At 37.7% G+C, this 21081-nt stretch overlaps 1 protein-coding gene and 1 long non-coding RNA gene across 4 annotated transcripts in view; one reads left to right on the top strand and one right to left on the bottom strand.

Annotated features, from left to right (window-relative positions):
- LOC124627704 (uncharacterized) overlaps window positions 1-11827 on the bottom strand; it is a 28839-nt gene extending 17012 nt beyond the window's left edge. Inside the window, exon 1 of the long non-coding RNA XR_006982187.2 lies at window positions 11740-11827. This is a non-coding gene — a long non-coding RNA (uncharacterized LOC124627704). The remainder of the gene's footprint in view (window positions 1-11739) is intronic.
- Window positions 11828-11931: 104 nt separating this feature from the next.
- cuedc2 (CUE domain containing 2) lies at window positions 11932-19231 on the top strand. 3 transcript variants are annotated; one of them, XM_017464248.3, is made up of 9 exons: window positions 11932-12053; window positions 12715-12861; window positions 12964-13107; window positions 13241-13302; window positions 13462-13571; window positions 14903-15073; window positions 15306-15370; window positions 15679-15739; window positions 16558-19231. In XM_017464248.3, the coding sequence occupies exons 2-9, from the start codon at window positions 12788-12790 to the stop codon at window positions 16702-16704; spliced, it is 834 nt and encodes a 277-aa protein (XP_017319737.1). In that variant the 5' UTR covers window positions 11932-12053; window positions 12715-12787; the 3' UTR covers window positions 16705-19231. The 3 variants fall into 3 exon arrangements, with proteins under 3 accessions (XP_017319737.1, XP_017319738.1, XP_017319740.1); XM_017464249.3 differs by having other exon boundaries at window positions 11934-12053; window positions 12777-12861; XM_017464251.3 differs by having other exon boundaries at window positions 11942-12053; window positions 12783-12861.
- The last annotated feature ends 1850 nt before the right edge of the window (window positions 19232-21081 follow it).

Raw genomic sequence — 21081 nt, 5'->3', positions numbered from 1 at the left:
ACCCTGCCATCCAGGGGTGAGAACACAAAGGCGTAGGCACCCGGGGTCCGAAACTATACACTTTAATAAAGTCACAAATGGCTAAATGAGGAGCTGTGATCGCACTCACATTACCAACAACAAGGGCTGCACTATGCCTCAAGGAGTTTTGTTTTCCACAAATATGCTAAGCTAATACAGACCTAAAAACACAGAAACCTGATCACGACTTGGGTTGTTCAGGTTTTAGCTACCGCACAGAGAGTTTTTCCTCTTTCGCTCTTTTAGAACAACATCAAGAGCTCAGGGTCCTCTGTGGAAACCAAGCTTAAAAATAGCCTCTGCATACTAACCTGAAGTAAAGCAGCTCAGCAGCGTAAGTTACAAGTGTTCGATTTTCTGGTTCAGCTTAGTTCGAGGCGGTTTGCAAACTAATGCATATGCCGTTAGAAGTATTTCGTTAAATAGCTAAATACCTTCTAAGGTCTTTCCTGGTTTGGTGCCAGGACCATTCCTATATGGCAGTTGTCTGTATCAGGAAAAGAAATGTGGAAAAAAATGAGGAGAGGAAAGGAGTGAGAGCACGTACATGTGTGTGTGTGTGAGAGAGAGAGAGCATGAGAGAGAGAGGGAGAGAGAGAGAGAGAGAGAGAGAGAGAATGCAAACTTTGGAGAGTCTTCTTTGGGCCTCCAATTTGGACACAGAGAGGTCGCAACCTCCCTCTTTATTTTTCCCAAGGCTGTTGGGCTAATGAAGTAACAACAAACTGGGCCGCCGGCTAATTTGGAGTGGCATTTCCTGGCCCCTCTTGGCCCACGGAGATGTGTTTCATTTTCTCTTATCAGTGTTTCAGTCATGTGGCTTTCTGCATGGACGCCCTTGTCTCCCCCCATCGTTGGCCTAATGGAAACTTCGTTAATGTCATTAATCTGCCGACTAGGACAAGTACTAAACATACATCAGCCTGTTTGTACCAGCTTTGGGAGAAAACGCCAGGGGCTGTTTAGACTTGAACACCACATAAAGATACACCGAGGTTTCATTATCTTTACCAGGCTACGCAGCAGCAAAATTGCACAGGACACGCATTAATCAAGTTATGTCGTGATTCTTAACCAAAATGTACACTACATGTATCTCCTCCTCATCATTTTTGCTTGCGTATACACACTTACAACCCAATAAACCGTAATTGAAAGTTTGATGAGAATAACACGAGTGATCACTAGCCAGATAACGCATGCAGAGCCAGTGTGAATCTATGAATGTCACCACTCGGTTCTGAAATTGGAAGTAAATTGAATGTTCAAATTGATGGCACGACTAAAATAATCAAGTAACTGCTATGCCAGCAAATACTCCACTTGTCCATCATGTGACACAGACAGTAATAGGAAAAATCTCGGAGCCTTAGACAGAAGCCTTTACACATGATAAACGTTATATGTAAACAGCACACTATAAATAGAATACAAAAACAATGACAAACATGTTATACATGAGCAAGTTATATATTTTCCCCTAATTCTGTCCGAACATGTGTGAGGCCTGTGTGGTAGCTGTCATGTTGACCTCATATAAAGAGATGCTCTGTGCCCTCCTCAAATCAAAACAGAGGGCCTTCATAAAGCCACTTTAATGATGAGTCAGGCAACTTGGAGAGGTCTCTCTAATTAAGAGACTTCATTCACACATTCCCTCCACTCCATGAATGGACACTCTCAGGCTGACATGTCATATAGCTCCATTCATAGCAAGCAAAAACACGGGGGGGAGCAGAGCTCAGCTGGGAGGAATGGCCAACCAAGGGGACGTTTTCTTTTGTGCGCCGCTAAGCTTCTGGGGCCAAATGCCAGCAGGCTTACCCTAGTGCTGACTGTCCATGTGTTTCGCCTTTCTCCCACATGGAGTAATTAGGAAGATCTTAATGGGTTTCCAGGTTTATTAGTGTCCAAAAAGAGCTTCGAATGTCACTTTAATTAACGTGGATTCTGAAGACAGCTTGTGTGGCAACGTCGTTTAGAAAAATCCTTGTCTGGGCACAAGGGGAATGAACAGGCCAGGCCCTCAATACACACAAAGATACCTAAAATCCTGAAAGAAGGCTATCTAGACCCATGGTCAGGCAAACTAGATCATTTGACCTCGACAGAACATTAAACTGACAGCAATTATTGGTTTAGCATGCCACACAGGCGTATACGATTCCCTCCTTTCATATCAGCATCGGCAATCCTACTCCAAAAACCCTCCCATTGAAAAAACGCACTCCCAAATTATTTTGGAGGATAAATTTATTCCTGGCATATCCTATGCTCGTTCATGCAGAATATAAAATCCTAGATTATTTCTTGCTTGGTTAACTCGCATCCGGTCTCCTCGTTCACAAAGCCACTCTAATGTTGCCATTAGTTATGCTTCTCTGGTGGCCAAAAAATGAATCCTGAGGTCCTCGCATACAATATATGAATGGTGGAAGGAGATAAAATATATCACAGAGATAAAGAGGCCAGTTCATTGCTGGAACATCAGAGTGCAAGATAATTAATCAATATGAAAATGACATGACTGTTAAATGTGCAGCTCGAAAAAGACTCTCATATATTTTCCCCCCTAAGACGGTGCTCCAACGTTAATAATTCTACAACGATCGCTCCCTAGAAGATAATATAAAATGTTTCACATAAAGACATTTTATAAAGGAATATAGCCTGTTTTAATAATTAATTCAGTGGAGAAAAAAAATACTATGCACTATAATACTATTTTAATGTAATCCCTGATTCAATCCCTGAACTGTTCATTCAAAGATTCATTCACAAATGTCCAAACTTTATGTTAAGTATATAAGAAAGGTAACTAAAATATTCAAGTTATAGGTGAGACCTGGTGAAAAATGAACATTTTTTATTCAAAGCTTGAAAGCAACTAGTGTTTCGTTGAGCGAGGAAAGACAACATGTCAGAGTTTTATGGCACAGGTGTGTAATCGTATGGGCTGGGAGCCTAGAAAGGTGATCTGATAATTGGCCACAGGGGAAACAGCTGTGTGTCTAGGGATTGTCTGTAGAAGATAAGGGACAGGAACTTGTAGTAAGGTATTTTATTAAGTGTCAATTTGCCACAATAGTGTGTCCTCATAGACGCTACAACAGAACAGAGTTTTGGGGGGTTTTGGAGATCTTGGAGTCTTGGAGTTTTTCTTTTCAGCTCAGATGAAGGAACACAATAACCTGAAAAAAGATATATGTTTAAAATTTAAAAATCCAGATAAAGACTGTTAAAAACACACAAAAAAAACAGACGAAGCATTAATTAAAAAGTGGAAAAGAGGAAATCGTTAATCAGCTAATATGGGCTGAAATTTAAAAAAAATTTAAAGGGGAGGAATAAATGTAAGAAGATACAATAATATATATATATATATATATATATATATATATATATATATATATATATACATATATATATATATATACACACACACACACACACACACATAGTAAAGACATATAAAGAGGTAGTGTAATTTGTATGTATTGTGTTAAAAAACTGCAATGCTTAGATTTTCAAACTTACTACAAAGAATGCTGCCACTTTTTCATGCTGTGGAATTGCATCTGGTGGCAGCAAAGCGAAACGGCAAGCTTTATTTTCCTCAGACAGTAATGCTAGTGTACCTTTGGCACAGAAAAGCAGCGCCTCGTACCTCACTCGGGGCAGCTCAGTCAATGGAACAAAGTTAGAAGAATAGAATACAGTCACAGAACAAAACACACACGGCACAGTGCCGGTGCAGAGACTACGGCTGGAATTCCACTCGGTGTACAAGATGAGCAAAATGGTGACAGGCAAGAGTGGGATGGGGCCTTTACTCCTATAAGCCATGCATGTCTTCAGCCAAGAATAATTTCCATTTTCATAGGCAAGACTACAGCTGCAGAATTCACTCATCAATGTAATGCCACTGCAAACAACTGCTTGTGCTCTGTCTGCATGAATACAACTATGTCTGCATGTTGCTGGAAATAAGTGTTCCATTGTTATGACACATTACAAATGCAAGCATGAAATAATAATAATAATAATAATAATAATAATAATAATAATAATAATAAACTAACAGCAATATGATCTGCAAATAAATGAACCAATTCAGTATTATTTTTTCTATAGAAAGGACTGTGAAATGTTTTTATAAAAAAATGTGTTTAATTTAAAAGTTGTTAAAATCTACTAAAATTTTTAATGTTTTATATAAAAAAAAAAATTAAGAAAATATAAAAATGTTTGAAAACAAAAACATTTTCCAACATCATAGCATCTAATAGGATTTTGTACTTAACAAAAAGGGGGGTAAAGTGCATAAAAAACTGAAAATTTATATTTGGGGTAGACTTAATTCACAAGTTATAATACAAGTTATAATAAATATAGAAGAAAAAAATATTTAGGAAGCCCTAATTTTTATTATTTTTTTAAAAAGCTCAGCTATTAGACCCCAACTGCCCCAAAGCCAAAGTGTATAACAGTGCCACGTCTCAGTACAATATGTGCAGAAGGTGGAGCTCTTTGCGCAGACAGTGCGATTTGCCCTTATTTCTGGATTCCCAGCAGCGGCATTGACATCAGCCTGGCCCAGTGTTTTGACAGGACACTAATGTTGGGCTCAGATGAGGAATCACTTCAAGGTGCCCTATGACACAAGATAAATGGCAGCTGACCTGAAGACACTGAGAGGTGAGCAGCCTTGTGGCACTGTTGTGGTGCGGGTGTGAAAACATTTCCTGTGTTTCTTGAGATGCACCACACCTTCAGCTTCTTAAGCTTCCCATCCCAGTTGAAGATGGAAGGTGACACTGAATCTGACCGAACAAAGTTACTACTTTCCTGAAAATAATGACCAAGACTGTTTAACTTACTGTTTTACAGAAAGTTCAAAAAGCAATCCCAGATTTGAAGAGATTTAAAATAAACATAATAGTCAGCTGATGGCTTCCAAATTTTGGATGTAAAATCATCATGTAGTGTATTATGCCAATTTAATTAATCAACGCTAGTAACGTTTTTTTTAAAACAAAAGAAGAAGAAGAAGAAACCCATCTGATACAAAACACACAGTTCCTGAACTAAATGAACCATGGCTGTTTTTTCTACATTATACTCTCAGCCACATAAATGATCAAACCTGATGACAGTCAAAGTCTGAGAAAGAAACAGAGCTTACCAAAGGGAAAGTGACAGGCCTTTCTACAACAGATGTTTCTACCGAGGGGAGTCTACTCTCCACTGAGCAGTCTCACACATGAGAGACACCCAAAGCTTTGGAAACCGTCCTGAAAATGTATATTCACTGGTAAACATGCCACCTCCCACACTGACTACTGCTTCCACAAAATATTCCTGCCATGTGCAAAATTACAACAAACTACTCAGAATGTTGAAATATATACACATCCATTTATATAGTTGAGGAGAAAGAAATATGCTTTAACACAAAACAAAAAAAAACAAGGATGTTGCAGCTTATTACAAAAAAGATAAGCTTTTATCGATCCACAATCTGGACGAAAGCCAGACTATTGACAGGAAGACAAAAGACTTCGGCAAGGCCATTTGTCACAAATCTAGTGCCCTTACTCTATCATGGCGAGCGAACTTTTCCCACTGGAAGTGATAACACACTTGTTCAGTTTTAGCAGATCAATATTAATATGTGGGTGATCCAGAAGATAGATGTAGGACACAGTTTAACCCATTTGCTGCTGGATCATAACCCAAAGACCCAAAGAATTCACTCAAGATCCAGAACAGGTTGAATTTAACGCTACTCTTTGCAGTGTTTTCACACAAACATTACCTACTGCATGTAAAGCTAAAGTAGACCTTTGAAATGTTTCTGAAACTAAAAGTGAAAATGAATCATTCTCTTTTTTTGATGTGCTAAAGTATGCACACAATTTAGCTGCTAAGTGATGCCTGATGTTGCTTCTAATACAACAAGAATAATTATACATTAATAATAATAACAACAAGCAAATATTAAGACTGTTTCAACACCAACAAAATATCCCTCATTTGTTATCCGTGTGCTGAAAAATCTACCATCGATGATGCATAGAAAACTACCAATACAGAAATAAGTATGCTTTATATTTCTTTAAGTCGTAATTATCACTTAAAATTAATCCCAGAACAGGATTTGCAGCAAATGTAATTTTCAGTAGTGCACAGAGATGGCATGCTTGTCATCTAAAGCCATGTCCACTTCACAAGACGGCATTTTGCCTCCTGTTCATTGTGGCCAGTCTGGTGCCCATTTCCTTCAGACAGGATCTAAGCAGGAGCCAGACGGGAAGGCAAGCATGGCCTCGCAGGAGGCCGGATAAGCCAGCTCTGATGCCTTGATACAGCTCCAGACCCCCAAGCTTTGACATGCTGGCCACAAAAGCAGAAAAAGTTTCCTCAGGAAGCAAATAGGCTTCTAGCAAAATACTGTTTCTTTTTTTTTTTTTTTTTGATAATCTGCACAGCTGTTACTTTCTTAAACCTATAAATGTAGTAAATACAAATTGTGATAACCTACAACACAAGAATATACTTGCAAATGAAACTGCTTATAGGGAAGAAAATTAGATTGAATGTGAAAGATAATGAAACAAAATGTAAAATGAATACTTTAGGAGCTGTGAGGTTTGTAAACTTGATGAAAATGAAAATACAAAAAAGGACAGGTTTGGGTGTGTAAAAAAAATTAATTTGCTGAACAAGTTCGAAAATTGTTCCAAGATCCTAATATTCAAAGACCCCCCCCCCCCTTCTTTAAATACAGGCTGCATATTTTTGTATTTAAAACAGGTGTCAAAGTTTTCACATAATAATAATAATAATAATAATAATAATAATAATAATCAATAAACAGATATTAAATGTGTTGGGTGTTTAAACATGTTTATGTCTACACTATTCTTCACATGAGTTTATTTATTTTCAATCAAATCCAGAACTGGGAGAAATGTATGCAGTACATATACATTCATAAAAACAGAATATTATTTAAATGTCAAATTATTGTGCCTGAACTGCAAATCGTCTATTAATACAATAATTAGAAGTGTTCCAAAAGACCGGTCTGGATATTGGTGTTTAAAGTTGGGCAAAGGTAATTAATTTGGCAGTAAATTATTTGCACTGTAATTGGTTAACCTAATGAAGGAGAGGAAATTGCAAATCAAACTGAGGTTCTCTACCTTTCGCTCTAATAAGATGGAAAGATCTTTTGCACAAAGCACAATATACACATTGCGGATCCTGACCAGCCACTGTGATAACATCATGCTTGAGTGTACCTCTTGCTACAAATAAAATATGGAATACAGTTTTTATTTTTGAAAAAATGTTTCAAATATATTACGCAATTAATATATAGTGTAAATAAACAAGTCTACAAAAAAAAAACAAAGAATAGATGTAAATAACTGACTGTTTGGTTGGTTCTTTAACTGTAATTGTATTTTCTTTTAATATTACACAGGCTATTATTAATATTTATTCTGAATTGACATTATATTAAAATTACAAAAACTTGTTATTCATATCACTATCACGAAGAGTGACTGGTGCATGATGAAGGCTTTATCCAAGCTCTTACTCACTACTCAATATTAAATTCTTCAGTAAATCAGGCCTGGCTGTAAAAACTAATACTGAACGTACACATGTATTTCTTATTATAGCTGTCATTTTCCACTGTGCTTGGCAACAACAGAAAGAGAAGATTTCATAAAGCATCTGTGCAGTTATACAAAGCGTACAACATGTATAAACTTTCTGCAGAGCAAATTATCAATGTGTTTTATACTCAGCAAAGCACTTTGCAATAATGTGATGTGCTTGATGGGACGTTGGTCCCCACAGGTTCGGTGTGGGCGTCTCTGTGGCCCACCTCATGATCTTGCGCTTTGGCACACTGGCAGATGGGGTACATCATGCCATCAAGTGGAAAAACGAGTTAATGTCAAGTGGCTCAACTATACAACTGTTCCTCCAAAAGATAAAAACTAGCACAATATATTATAATCTATAATGTTGAATATATTTTAATCACCTATACACCCTTAGCAACACCAAAATATACTGTTATATATGTATATATGTATATTATGTATACTAATATATATACATATTAGTTAAGTTTAGTGCCTTCTTATTTTTGCGAACCTTTTTTTAGGAACAACAGTATATTTTGGTATGTATTTGCTACACACACACACACACACATATATATATATATATATATATATATATATATATATATGCAAACATTTGCAGATATAAATTATCCAAGCAAATTATGTATTTGTACCCGGAGTTATTAAGCTTAGTATGTTTTTACAAAAATCACTACACATTTGTAAATATTATAAATATTCCCTACAAAAGACAGATTTTAAGCATTGCAGGCCTCAGTAGTTTCGGTGCAGCACTCGAGAGAAGTGTGACTCAATGCAGCCATCTAGTGTCAAAGTGCTATCATTTTCTAGTATAACCTTAAGTATAGCGGTGTAACATAAAATAAAATATGCTTTAATAAAATTTGATTTCGTTAATTTTTAAAAAGAAAATTAAATAAATAAATAAATCTTTGAAATGTCTAATACAGGCTTTTGGGTCTAATGTACAATGTAACTCAGTAAAAATGTCTTATTCTGTGTGTCTGAACTGTAAAAATGATGAATATCAGCATTTTCCTGTGTGCCTGCTTTATAGCCCAATTCATTTCCAAATAAAGCTATTAAATATTAATGTAATGTACATTTGGACAATTAATGAAAAAGGGTGTAATTAATTATTCTGACTTATTCTCACATTGTTCAATTTGTTATCTTCAGAGTGTGCGGCTAGGTTTCACCGATGTTGTAAGGCAAGTCTACGTGCTTGTGACCCAAGAGGGTTTAATCAGAGTCCAGCCAAGTCACAACGTCTTCTGCACGACTCATTATCAGCTACATGTACCGTGTTTCCTGCTCTGGATGAAGCTCTAAAGGAACTCTGCAGCCGACAAGACATGAATCTAGAGGAGCTGAGAATAGAAACATGCACGCATACACAGACCCAGACACATACAACTGAAGCCGCGTTAATTATGTAGAACTACACATCTATAATGCCAGTATGTGGACTAGTACTGCAACTGACCCAGCTGAGAGCATGGCAGCTCAGTTCACCCTTCGCTATTGCCAATTCGACACAGTGTAACTGAGAATGACTATATCTTATAACAGTTCAGTGCTTAAGATGAGGTAAAGTTAACTAGTCAGAAGCAAGCCAGAGTTTACAAAGAGATTCATTTGCACAGATATTCTATTTTATATGCAACATTCATTAAATTCATCAGTTAAAACAGTCGAGTGACAAGGTTTCAAAATAGATCCACACAGATAAATTGGCACACAAAAAACTCCTTAAGATCAACGCACACAAAAAACCAAGGATATGATTCTAGCTTCACATGTAAAAATAATGAAACCAAACACATTACTTCAGTCGGCGTGGCACAGATATTTTGCCCAGCTCGTAAGTGATACTGAAACTAATTAGCTTGCAGGACTACTACACCATAATGAATATTTGAATGGGAATATGGGGCAGACATGGGTTGAGAAGAATTGTGGCCATTTCCATTGGCATTTAAAATGTTTTAAAATAAAACTTGCATAACATTATTGAGATGGGTGAACACTGGCTTTCTGAGCATTATAATGACTTTAGGCCAATTTTGTTACAATTTCTAACAATTTTCTACAAGTATGGTTGGCATGACTTTGGGCTTGCCAGCCCTGCTGAAAAACTATGGTCAAACTGGTAGACCATCTTTGCCTGTTGACAAATTATTGTCCAGTTTCCTTATTACTTGACTAAGCTGGACAATAAATGTTAGACCAGGGGTGTCCGATCATTCCAACCAAGTAGAACCCCAACCTGAGTCTTCTGAAAGCCAAGATAAACAGATTAAACAGGTAGAATCAGGCATGGCTCCTGCTTGGTTGAAGTGAAAACCTGCACCCACAACGGCCCTTCATGAAAAAGATCGGACACCTGTGTGTTAGATGTTTTCTAACTGCCTCATTGTTATTTCCTTTTGTTGTTTTAGTAGCAATAACTCCATTTTCTTTCTACCAGCTGGTAAAGCATGTCTACAAGTTTGAGCAGCTTGTCCTGTGTTTTAGCAGCTGAAAAAATAGATTTTTCATCCGGAAGCCATGTAAAAACTCTGTCAAATCAGTGGCCATTGCCCTCTGGAGATTACAGTCAATTGTATAACTAGGGATGCACCGAATGTTCAGCAACCGAAATTATTCGGCCGAAAATAGCAAAAATAAATAAATAATTTTCGGTGTTCGGCCGAATAAATTTGAACAAACAATGACGTGTTTGATGACGCGCCCAAATAGCCTAGAAACCAGAGCGAGACGCACGAATGTCACGACCTCGATGAGGGGGCGCGCGCATGCACGAGCTACATGCTCGGATGTTTACTGTGGACACGTGCGTTTGTTTTGTTTCTGCTCTGGAGCATGTTTCTGTCACGTCGCGAGACGTAAGGGAATAGAGTATGGAAGAAGGTAAAGACGTATTTATTTAAGGGAAGGCAGACAAATCCACATTGTAATCCAAATACTTAGTCAAGACAGGCGATCGGCAAACAGGCATGAACGGGGCAAAGCAGGAATCAAAGTCGCGGTCACAGAAAACAGGGTCAAAACACAAAACAAGAAACATGAACTAGTACTATGGACTGGGAGTGGAAAAACCAGCGGGGACTAAATGAACTAATCTATAGTTTAAACTAACTAAACCTATCAAGGAACATAACATTACCAATATATCTAACTATACTATATCTACGATAATACTCCGTGAGGTGTACAGGCACACGAGCAGTATATATCCCCAATATAATCAGCCGTATAGAACCAAATAGAACCATTTATCGCACTCTTGTCAATGCACTTTTTAATGCACTTTTTTGTTGTAGGCTACAGAGTGTTACATTCTTTCAGCAGTCAGTTATAGGCTATTCAAGGGGGGCTCAAAGGTGACCACATAAAAATATTTTAATTTTACTTATTTATTTATTTAAAGTTATATTGTGCCTTGTTGGTAGCCTATGCTTGCTGGAATGAAAAAGTGTTAAATAAATATTTTGAAATGATAGTTTTTGTAATTGATTTTTTTTTTCTTTGAAAAGCAAGACAACATATTAAAAAGCACATTTTGATTATTTAATTTATGCAGTGGTGAAAAAAATGTCAAAATAAATGGAAAAAACGCAAAAAAAAACGTGTTCGGTGCCCGGCCTTCAGCCAAGTTTTTCATTATATTCGGTTTCGACTTCGGCCAAGAATTTTCATTTCGGGGCATCCCTATATTTAACCCTCCTATTATGTTATGGGCCAATTTGACCAGTTTCCACATTTGAGATGTCTGAAATACTGGTTAATCTCTCCTTTTCTTTGAAATTTTCTTTTTGTCATTTAGGGTCATGAATTTATATGCAACTATTTCTTCTTAGGGCTTGTTTTGGACAAGCCATAATAAAGGTTTAATGTTTTAAGCTGTTCTTTGCTGTTTTTGAGTGCATTTAAACTGTGGAAGTCATCTTGACCCATAACATAACTGATGTAAATTTTTTTCTTCCCAACATAATAGGAGGATTAACTAGTTTGTCAACTAGTTAACACAGTTGTTCACACTTACCATGCTAATTTTTTACGTTTATTAGTTTGCCCCTCAACATTGTGGACTCATTCCTAGCAAGTGAAGCATCACCAAAATGAACAAAACAAAATGAAACGACCGCAGTTGTTATTTCTTCATCGCAGAAAATCTATCAATTTAACAGCTCGCCTGCGGCACGAGTGCGTGTTTACATTGAACAGGAAATGACGTCATACATTTTGAAACAATCCACGGCGCGCAGGGTTAAGAAATTTCTCCACTTGCAGCATATAATAACCTGCTGGTTCAGAAAAAAAACGGATTTATATCTGCCGCCATCCTGCGCTGGTTTTGTAAGTCTAGCAGACTCGGTTAAGAGATCAGATGTGTTTATTTGTTTGCTTGTGTTAGCCAGTTTCTGAAGCTGAGGGTGACTAGCTAACGCGAGCTCGTTTAGCTGTTAGCTCGATAGTTCAACTTACACCAGATCAATTCAGTGTTCAGTTTACCTTTAAACCTATATACTGTCCGGTAGTTGTGTCCACCGGAAATAGATACTTGATTATACTGCAGAAATGACCAGGTGCTGTTTCCACTCTTAATCAGTTAGCTAGCATCCTAGCTAGACTGTGAGCCGGGGGGTTTGTTTTGAAAACAAAAGGCAAAGTACAGCTGATGATGGACATTTCCCCGCAGTGTAGGCCTGTATCTGAGCTGGAGACAAACATAATCCGTATTTTCAAATATGTTCACATGTATATGTACAATGTTAAGTAAACGTAGAAGCTAGTGGAGGCGATCCAGCCAGCTAGCAACCATTCTTCTTGTCTTCACTAATAATGGAGCAGTCGCCTTTTTAGTATTTTGAACATATCTTGAACTGAGAAAAAAAAGAAACAAACAAACCCATAGGTTGCCAAGTGACTGTGTACTTGTTGACAAATATAACTATTATTCTGTGATGTAACTTGTCTTTTTTTATTTATTTATTTTTTTTTATTTATTTTTTTTTAGAAATACCTGGTTGTTTGAGCAGAAACTTGTCTGTGCTCTGTATTTGACTGCATGTTGATCAGTAACAGGTAGGATGGAGCTACAGAAGATTATCCATGATGCACTGTATGACTTCGTCCGATCGCACATAATGCATGCAGATCTGAGGTAAGTTGGCAATCTTTTACCCCTCTAATTAAATCTTAAACACAGTAACAGATGCAGCATACAGGGCATTAGTGTTAACGGTTCTCCTGCATTCTCTCTCAGCACCCTGGACGATGTGCTGCTTTCCTACATCACTGGTGTGCTGGAAGATTTGGGCTCCCAAGCAAGTGCTGAAGAAAACTTTGACGTTGAGGTGTTTGTTGAGATGCTTGAAGCTTACATTCCAGGATTTTCCAACATAGATTGGTAATCGTCGTGGTTGTTGTACTTCTAATTACAACCATGTTACGACTCAATGTGCTACATTTGCAAACGATATGAACGATTAGCAAGATGTGGAAATGTATTCAACTATGCAATAAACTTTTCCTTCCCTCAGTGTTCAGGTCTGTGAAATGATGTTTAGCTTGGCCTCAAAATTAGCCTCAGCAAGGAATGAAGGTAATTTATTTAAGCGCTGTTGTTTCGGCTTGATCTTGAGCATGAGAGAATTCAGCATGATTACAGAACTTCATACATTTTGCATGTTCAGTTCAAAGAGCAGTTTTGAGATAATAACCTGTGTGAGTTTATACTGTCTGTGAATACTGCCTGTTTCAGAGTTGAAGACAGAAGAGGGGAATTGTTCCTTGACTCCTGCACTAGAGCAAAGAGTTCCCATGCAAAAGACCCACAGCAACTCCTCACATGTAGAGGGAGCCACAGCCAAGGTATTAACTTGCATCTGAGTTTTCAGATCGCCGTCTACGAAGCTTTACGGCTCTCCGGTTGTTGGAGGTTTTCACTTGATTTTGCCTTTTCTGTGCCACTACCGCTGAGTGTGGGAGACATTATGCTTTTTGGGTCATCTGTCCGTCCGTCCATCCGAGATTCTCATTCTCGTATCTTAGAACCATATTCCATGGTTGCTTCTCTTTAGCCCATTGTAACCTTGTACCCTTCTGTTTAGGTGTCAGTGCTGGTTTTCGTTTGGCTTTTCTACATGTAAATCCCATTTCGTTCAGCTGATTTCTTAGAGTTCTGTCACAAACATTGACTCCTGTTTCTGACCATTTGTTTTTCATTTTTTCTGTTGTGCATTTTCAATTCTCAAGGCATATTGCTTTGAGTTTTCTATCATGATGCTTGCTGTCTAAAAGTATACATTTTGTTTATACTTTTAGCACCAGATTTAGGCACGGCTGACTGGAAACAACCGACATCTTTTGCCACACTTCATGTTGGATTTCTTGCTTGAAGGAGTTTTATAATCCTTTCCATTGTTTCAAATGACTATTCTCTTGTTGGGGCCATGTTTCCTTTCAGAAAGTCCAAGGTTAAGGTCTGTAAGCACTGTGGAGGTGTGGTGATTCCATAATTTTTGCCAGGGGTAGTATGAAGCAACTTGGATATAGTGAAATATAGTGCTGTGAGGAAAATGATTGTGTTAAGGAAGTTAGCAATGGAAGTGGTTCATATTATTTGTACAAGTGACAATAGTTTTAATTATTTTACTGTTTTTAAATCAATCAGTCCGTACTGGATCTTTTTTTTGTGATTGTTGCGGCCAAAAATGCTTGATTTTGCTCAGGCTTTTTTCAAAATTTTCAAAAAACGAGGTTTTTTGTGCTTTTTTGCTGTATACTGCTTGATTTGTCGAAATTGCAATTGCACTGAATTGCTTTGTCGTCTTGTTTGTTGGTAAATGAGACCTTTGAGCTGTACTCATGTTTGACGCACGAGATTTGAAGACTGCTTTGGCTGAGTGCATGTTGTAATGGCGTCGCGTGATGTGTCTTGGCCCAAATCTGCTGAAAATCTATGTTAATTTTAAGAACTTGCATGTTCCTCCAAATATTGCAGCATTTGCTTGATTTTGTGTTAATTACTGCTATCGCAAAATTACGAAATCCTGAAGGGACTGCTTAATTATCATATTTATCTAATATACATTGCAAGTCTATATAAAAATTACTTCTAATCATATTAATGGTTAAGTGTGTGTGTGTGTGTGTGTGTGTGTGTGTGTGTGTGTGTGTGTGTGTGTGTGTGTGTGTTTTAGGTGAGCATTACAGAGTGGGATGAACAGGAACAGCACCTTCTGGAGATGTTTCCTAAGTGTAGCGTGACCGAGGCCAGAAGTGCATTATCTATTGCTAAAGGAGACATGGAGGAAGCTGTTCGACTCATTATTGAGGGAGATGTGCAGCTCAGTCCCACCCCTCCCCTCAGTGTGAGTAAACCAACCACGGTGAAGCTTCATTTGTCTCTGGAGCCCTGAACGACTAAATAAAAAACAAACAAAAAAAAAACAGAACAGTGGCCCAAATATGTCGTTCCAGCTGTGCCTCAGGATGAATCATTTTATTTGATGTATTATGCCATTCAGTCATATGTATTGACTGAACGTTTGTCTGGAAGCAAGCTTTATGTTGTATATGTTGCATTTGTTTCTTTATTTGTAGGGAAGCCAAGGGAAGACAGTTTCTGCACAAGCTGATGAGAAGCTCAAAGCAAATATTTTAGAAAAGTGAGTCTTCTCTGAACTACTGTAACAGTTAATTTTCTGTTTCACTTGGAGAGATGAAGGAATGAACATGTATCTTTTATACTTTTTATTTTATATTTAGATTTTTAGATTCTAAAGTGTTTTTATATTCAGTGTCTTAATAATTGATGTCCTCCTATTCTATTGCACACTAAACCAGTCACTTTAGACTGCCTTGTTTTATTGACTTGTATAGTTATTTTAAATTGTTATATTGTATTGTGTCCAATACTGTTGAAAGCTTCTTCTCCTTCTTCTGCAAATAAGCTTCCTTGTCCATATTCTTTCAGGTACATGTTGGTAGATAGTGAGGAAGATAAGAAAATACACAGACCGTTCATCCCAAAAGATGTGAGTCTTTTGTTTTCTTGTGTACATGCTTGTGAAGAAAGTAGCACATACAGTCCCTTCTGAAATTATTGGAACGGCAAGGCCAATTTATTTGTTTGTGTTATACACCAAAGACGTTTGGGTTTGAGACCAAAAGATGGATATGAGACGAGAGTTTAGGATTTCAGCTTTTATCTCAGAGTATGTGATAAACAACATAGATGTGATTAACAACATGAAATATAGAACCCTTTGTATCAGACAACCCAATTTTTAGGCAAGCAAAAGTATAATAAGTGATAATAAGATAGTCTTGAAGTCAATTAAAGTAAATACCACTTAATTTTTGGAATAACCCAAAATAACTTGATCAAGCCTACAACTCTTTGACATCACCAAGTTCTTGTTTCTTCTTTTTGTGATGCCTTTCCGAGCTTTTACAGCAGTATCATTCAGTTGTTGTTTGTTTCTGGGGTTTCTCTCTTCATGAGTTGAAATGCTGCTTGACTGGGTTAAGGTCTTGTGATAGACTTGGCCAGTCTAAAACCTTCCACTTTTTCCCGCTGATAGTCCTTTATTGAGTTGGCACTGTTTTAGATCATTGTCTTGCTGCATGATAAAGTTCCTTCCGATTCATTTGGATGCATTTCTCTGTAAATCAGCGGACAAAATGTTACTGTAAACTTTTGACCCAAACCCAAATGTCTTCAGTCTACTGCAAAAACAAATGAATTGTCCTTGTCGTTCCAATAGTTTTGGAGGGGACTGTAGATGTAGGCACTATAACGGTGTGTTATTTATAAGTCTACAAGGCTGATAGGTTGATTTCTAACTTATAGGCTCCAAAGAAGTTGGTGCGTTACCATGGCAATCAAGTGGTGACTACCAAGGGAGAGCGCTACCATCTGGTCAAGAAAGATGAAACAGAGGAAATGAAAAAGACTTATGTTAGCCTTAAACCAGCACGCAAATACCGCTTTCATTGATGATGTCTGTACAATTACACATCTGGTTTTTAAGTTTTATTTATAACAGGAGTGATTTGGCCTGTATATGTGCTTTTATGTGAGGTCCTATTTTTCACTTTTTTTGTCGCTTGCTTTTTTGGGGTATGGATGATTCATACTCTATTCCGTTCTAACTGCACTGACAATGAAATCTTTACAAAGATTTGTTTTGGGGAAGTCTTTTACGTTTTGTTTTTGTTTTTTTGGTTTAGTTGTGTTTTATGTACCAACATCGGTTCTATGTTACCCCTCCTAACTGCCAAGGGTGGTTAAAAGAAACCTCTCTGTGTGTGTGTGTGTCCATGTTAACAAGACCTTCCACAGTCATATAGTGGTAGCCATCCTCCCCCCTTTCTTCATGTTCATGGAGCTATCCAATTATCAGCTTGTTGACTGCATTCAGAACTACAGATGACTTGTTTTCCAAGGCTAAGGATAACCTCCTCTCAATCTCTTCTACCTCGTTGAGTGTACTTCTTGTATATTATGAATATATATAATATAATGAATATTATTCATAGAATGTTACTGTATTGCTCAGTATTACTACGTTGTATCACTCACCACATTGATCACTACCTTAAAACGGTCACGTTCCATGCTGTCTAGCGAGCTACCAGACCACTAATCCACAAGGATGTAGTGTCTGACTCTGGACATCCTCTGTGCTGACTGCAGCAGTCTCAATGTCGACGGAACCCTCTAAACCAGCAGATTTAGACCCTTCAGAGATTCATCTGGCCCAATCTCTGTAGCGCATACAGCTTGTTGGCTGCAAAATGCCCACATCTAGCGATGACTGATAAGCATAACAAAAAGCCTAGAGAGCAATCTGAGCTGCTCTCTAAATGAATTCATGGCTTTGAAGCAGACATGGCTCAGCTAAAATCAGTGATTCAGGAGCTGACACCATACAACTGGGAGGCTCGGAGTTTTTAACAGCACACTCAGAGTTCAATGCCCAGTCATCCTTTTCGTTCCTTATCAAGGGAGGAAACTGTCCATCCTGTGCTGGAGGCTGACTTCCTAGTCGTCACTTCAGCTTAAAAGAGTTGGAGAATTACATGCTCTGGCAATAAGCTCATTTTGCATGTGTTGATGACCAGATGTTTCTGGAGAGACCTTGTGGTTGAATCTAGGATTTCTGCCCAAGGTCATATAAACCAATTGTTGAATTGGTTGATTGACCTTGTAGCAGGGTGAGCCTGCTTGTTGTGGCTGGTACACACCCTACAATATTGTCAAAACCAGACGGTGTCCACCTGATCCATAGACAAAAGACACCCCTGGTGTAAACAGAGGCTGGTCCACAGGTTGGTGAACTTCATCAACATCACCTATAAAACGGCTGGACAGCCACCCCTACTGTGACATGGCACTCTACAAGGAGGGTCTCCTTATTTTTGGGCATTATTTAGAGACGCCTCCAGGAATTCTTTGCTGCTGCTAGTACTACCTGGACTTCACCATGCACATTCTCTAGCTTCTACAGGTGGCTTGAGTGCCGAGGTTATCTCTGAGCGCACTCAAGGATATTCATGTTCATGACATTGTTGGCATATGTTATCCAGGTGATTCCCACCCCTGGTAGTTAGGTGGGATGAACTAGAATTATGTAACTGTGCTTTTATGAACCCCAGATAAACCCAAAGGGTCCTTCTCATTTGAAAACAGCGCCAGCTCAGCAAGAAGGTTCCACTGAAAGATGGCTTTATTATGGTGGTATTTATTGTAAATACTGCATCATACGTCACTACATGACTTTGAAAGGTCTTGGCACACACTCAAGAAGGCACCAAGGTGTCCCTGGCTGTCCCTAGCGGGTATCCAGGGTTTATATACATTACATACATAACATGCAGTGTTTTAAGGATAATGATAGTTAGGCATGCATTTTGAAATCTGATTGTCATGGGGTAATGAAATGTGTCAGTCAGTAATATATGCTGCTAAGTGGCTGTTCTGTTATAAAAACAACCAATCCAACAGTTACTCAGCCTCAGCATTATTAAAGCTGGGATGTAGTGAGATTAAATGACCAAAGGCTCTCCTTGGGGTGGGGGGGGAGTTACACTGTATTTTTTTATGCAGATACAAATTATACAAGCATCTCCCAGTTTCATTGCATTAGTACTTGTAGTGTAAATTCTTTTGAGCTTTGAGTGATTTACACCGGATCCACAGTAATTTTTTATTTTTTTTTAAATAAAGTATTACGATGTATTTTAGTCTCATTCTGCTGTTCTGTATTAGAAGTGTTGTGTACTTTGGTGTGTACAGTTCTGCATGGTTTTAGCTGATGGAAGATGACTGTTCATGTAACTCACGTTCACTATTCATAGTAGTACAGGAACCCTTGTGTATGAATATTTGTAAGGTGTCATTTGTGCTCAGGTTATGCAGTTCCTCATGAAGTGACATCTGCTAACTGATAAACTACAAAACTGTTGAAACGCATAATTTTGATTTTTGCTGTATGATTAACATAAAGATGGATATAAACTTACATCAGGTGTATATTTCTGGCTGTATGTGTTTTATCATTCTAAATTCACAGCACTATTTTGTGTCAACACCTGTCATGTAACATGAGCACAAGTTGTGGAACAGTTGGCTGAGCTATCATTTGAAAAGGTGGTGTGTGGTTTTTTTAAAAAAAAAATTATCATCATTAGCAGAATACAGAGTTATGAATGTGTATTCTGGTTGTTAACCTGTTAAAACTGTTAACTCTGTAGTGTTTTTAAAAGAATATCAAATGCTTGAGAAATAAATAAGTGAAGAATTGAACGCTATTATTGGACAATACAAAACCTTCCATTTTTTTTGCTAGGTTCAGTACGATCACAACCAATGATTTATAGGAGCATATTGCAGAGGGGTATTTTATAGAAAAAACACCCACAACAGTATGTCATATAAAGAATTTATTGTGCTGCTGTCGTCTGTGGTTACAGCATCAGTAAAGACTAGTCGGTCTGATCCAGAGGCTGGTCTGCATGGAAAGGCAGCAGATTACACAGCTGACAGACAGATTCCTTGCACAATAGCAGTGTAATGTAATGTAATGTAATGTAATGTAATGCCACACCACTATCTGTATTTGCACTTAAACCTGAAGTGGATGTGGCTGAAAGCAGAAAGGTGAAAATATAAACAAACTAGTAGCCGAATTTAAACTAAGGATACTGAATAAACACTAAATGCAGAACTCCACATGTCCATGGAAGTGGATTTTGTTAGTAGCTTTATATCTAACTAATCACTTTTGCCTAGATAGAAATAAAAGTCCCTTTTTTTTATGTCCCGATACACTCAAAAAGTTTGAACCAGATGTTATGTTAAGCAATAGTGGACCTCCTATTCATATCTGTATTTGTATCTGTTCATTCTGAATAATGTATTCATATTCAATTATAGCTCTATTGCACATTATATTTAATCTTCATTGTTTTTGTATTGGTTAATCACCTAACTGTCCATAATATGGGCAGTACCACTCACTTCTGCTTCAGAATGGACACAATGGACTTGTTATAAGTATGAGCATTTAGGATACAGGTCTTAATTTCCCAATGTCCGTATCACCTGGAAAACCCAGAAGGCTGTGAACTTTTTCCATATAGCATAATGCACTCTACCTCTGTAATGTACAGAAGCTCTAAAAGGCCGTGCATTATTATTTTTTTCTTTCTTTTCATTTCGCCTTAATTTTCTCATGATCTCAACATAAAAGTTGGTTACTCGTGATCTTGAGAAAACAAAAAGCTATTTTCTCACGCTTTCTCATGCCTTGTGACCGGGACTGGTGTTGCATACTCGTTGACATCTCGCAATCACTATTGCAAATGTAATAAGTGTCCACCATTTCCCCATTCTCTAGTTTCGGACACTAATGTGGAAGTTGTCAATCACTGACAGACAGAGTTATTTCAGCTTGAGTGAGTCCCTGATCAAATTAAAAAACTAATTTGTTCAACCATGATGCTGCAGGATTGCTCTAAGCTTTTGCTGCCTCCAGAACAATAAAAACGTTACGTCAAGTACGCAGAAAAATTAAGTTGTGATGATAATGCATGGCCTCTTAGGGCTCCTGTAGTATTATTACCATTAAATATTATTATACTACTCATTAAGTATTCACACAACTTTAAGGTAAGTAATAGGTAAGGCTTTATTTCCAGAAGAACATTTCTCTACAGTGAATTAAAGCATCCTGGGAAGGTTAGGTAAACGAGACACTGTACCTTTGCTTCTAAAGAGCGTTTCATTTATGAACTACATGCACAACAGGGTTGAGCATCTTATTCAGTGACTAATACAATAGAGCAACATTTTCAATAAAAACCACCACAA

This window comes from Ictalurus punctatus, chromosome 3 (assembly GCF_001660625.3).
Source record: "Ictalurus punctatus breed USDA103 chromosome 3, Coco_2.0, whole genome shotgun sequence".
Taxonomy (NCBI): domain Eukaryota; kingdom Metazoa; phylum Chordata; class Actinopteri; order Siluriformes; family Ictaluridae; genus Ictalurus; species Ictalurus punctatus.
The sequence above is the reverse complement of the archived record's forward strand: the minus strand, read 5'-3'. Positions and strand labels throughout refer to the sequence as shown.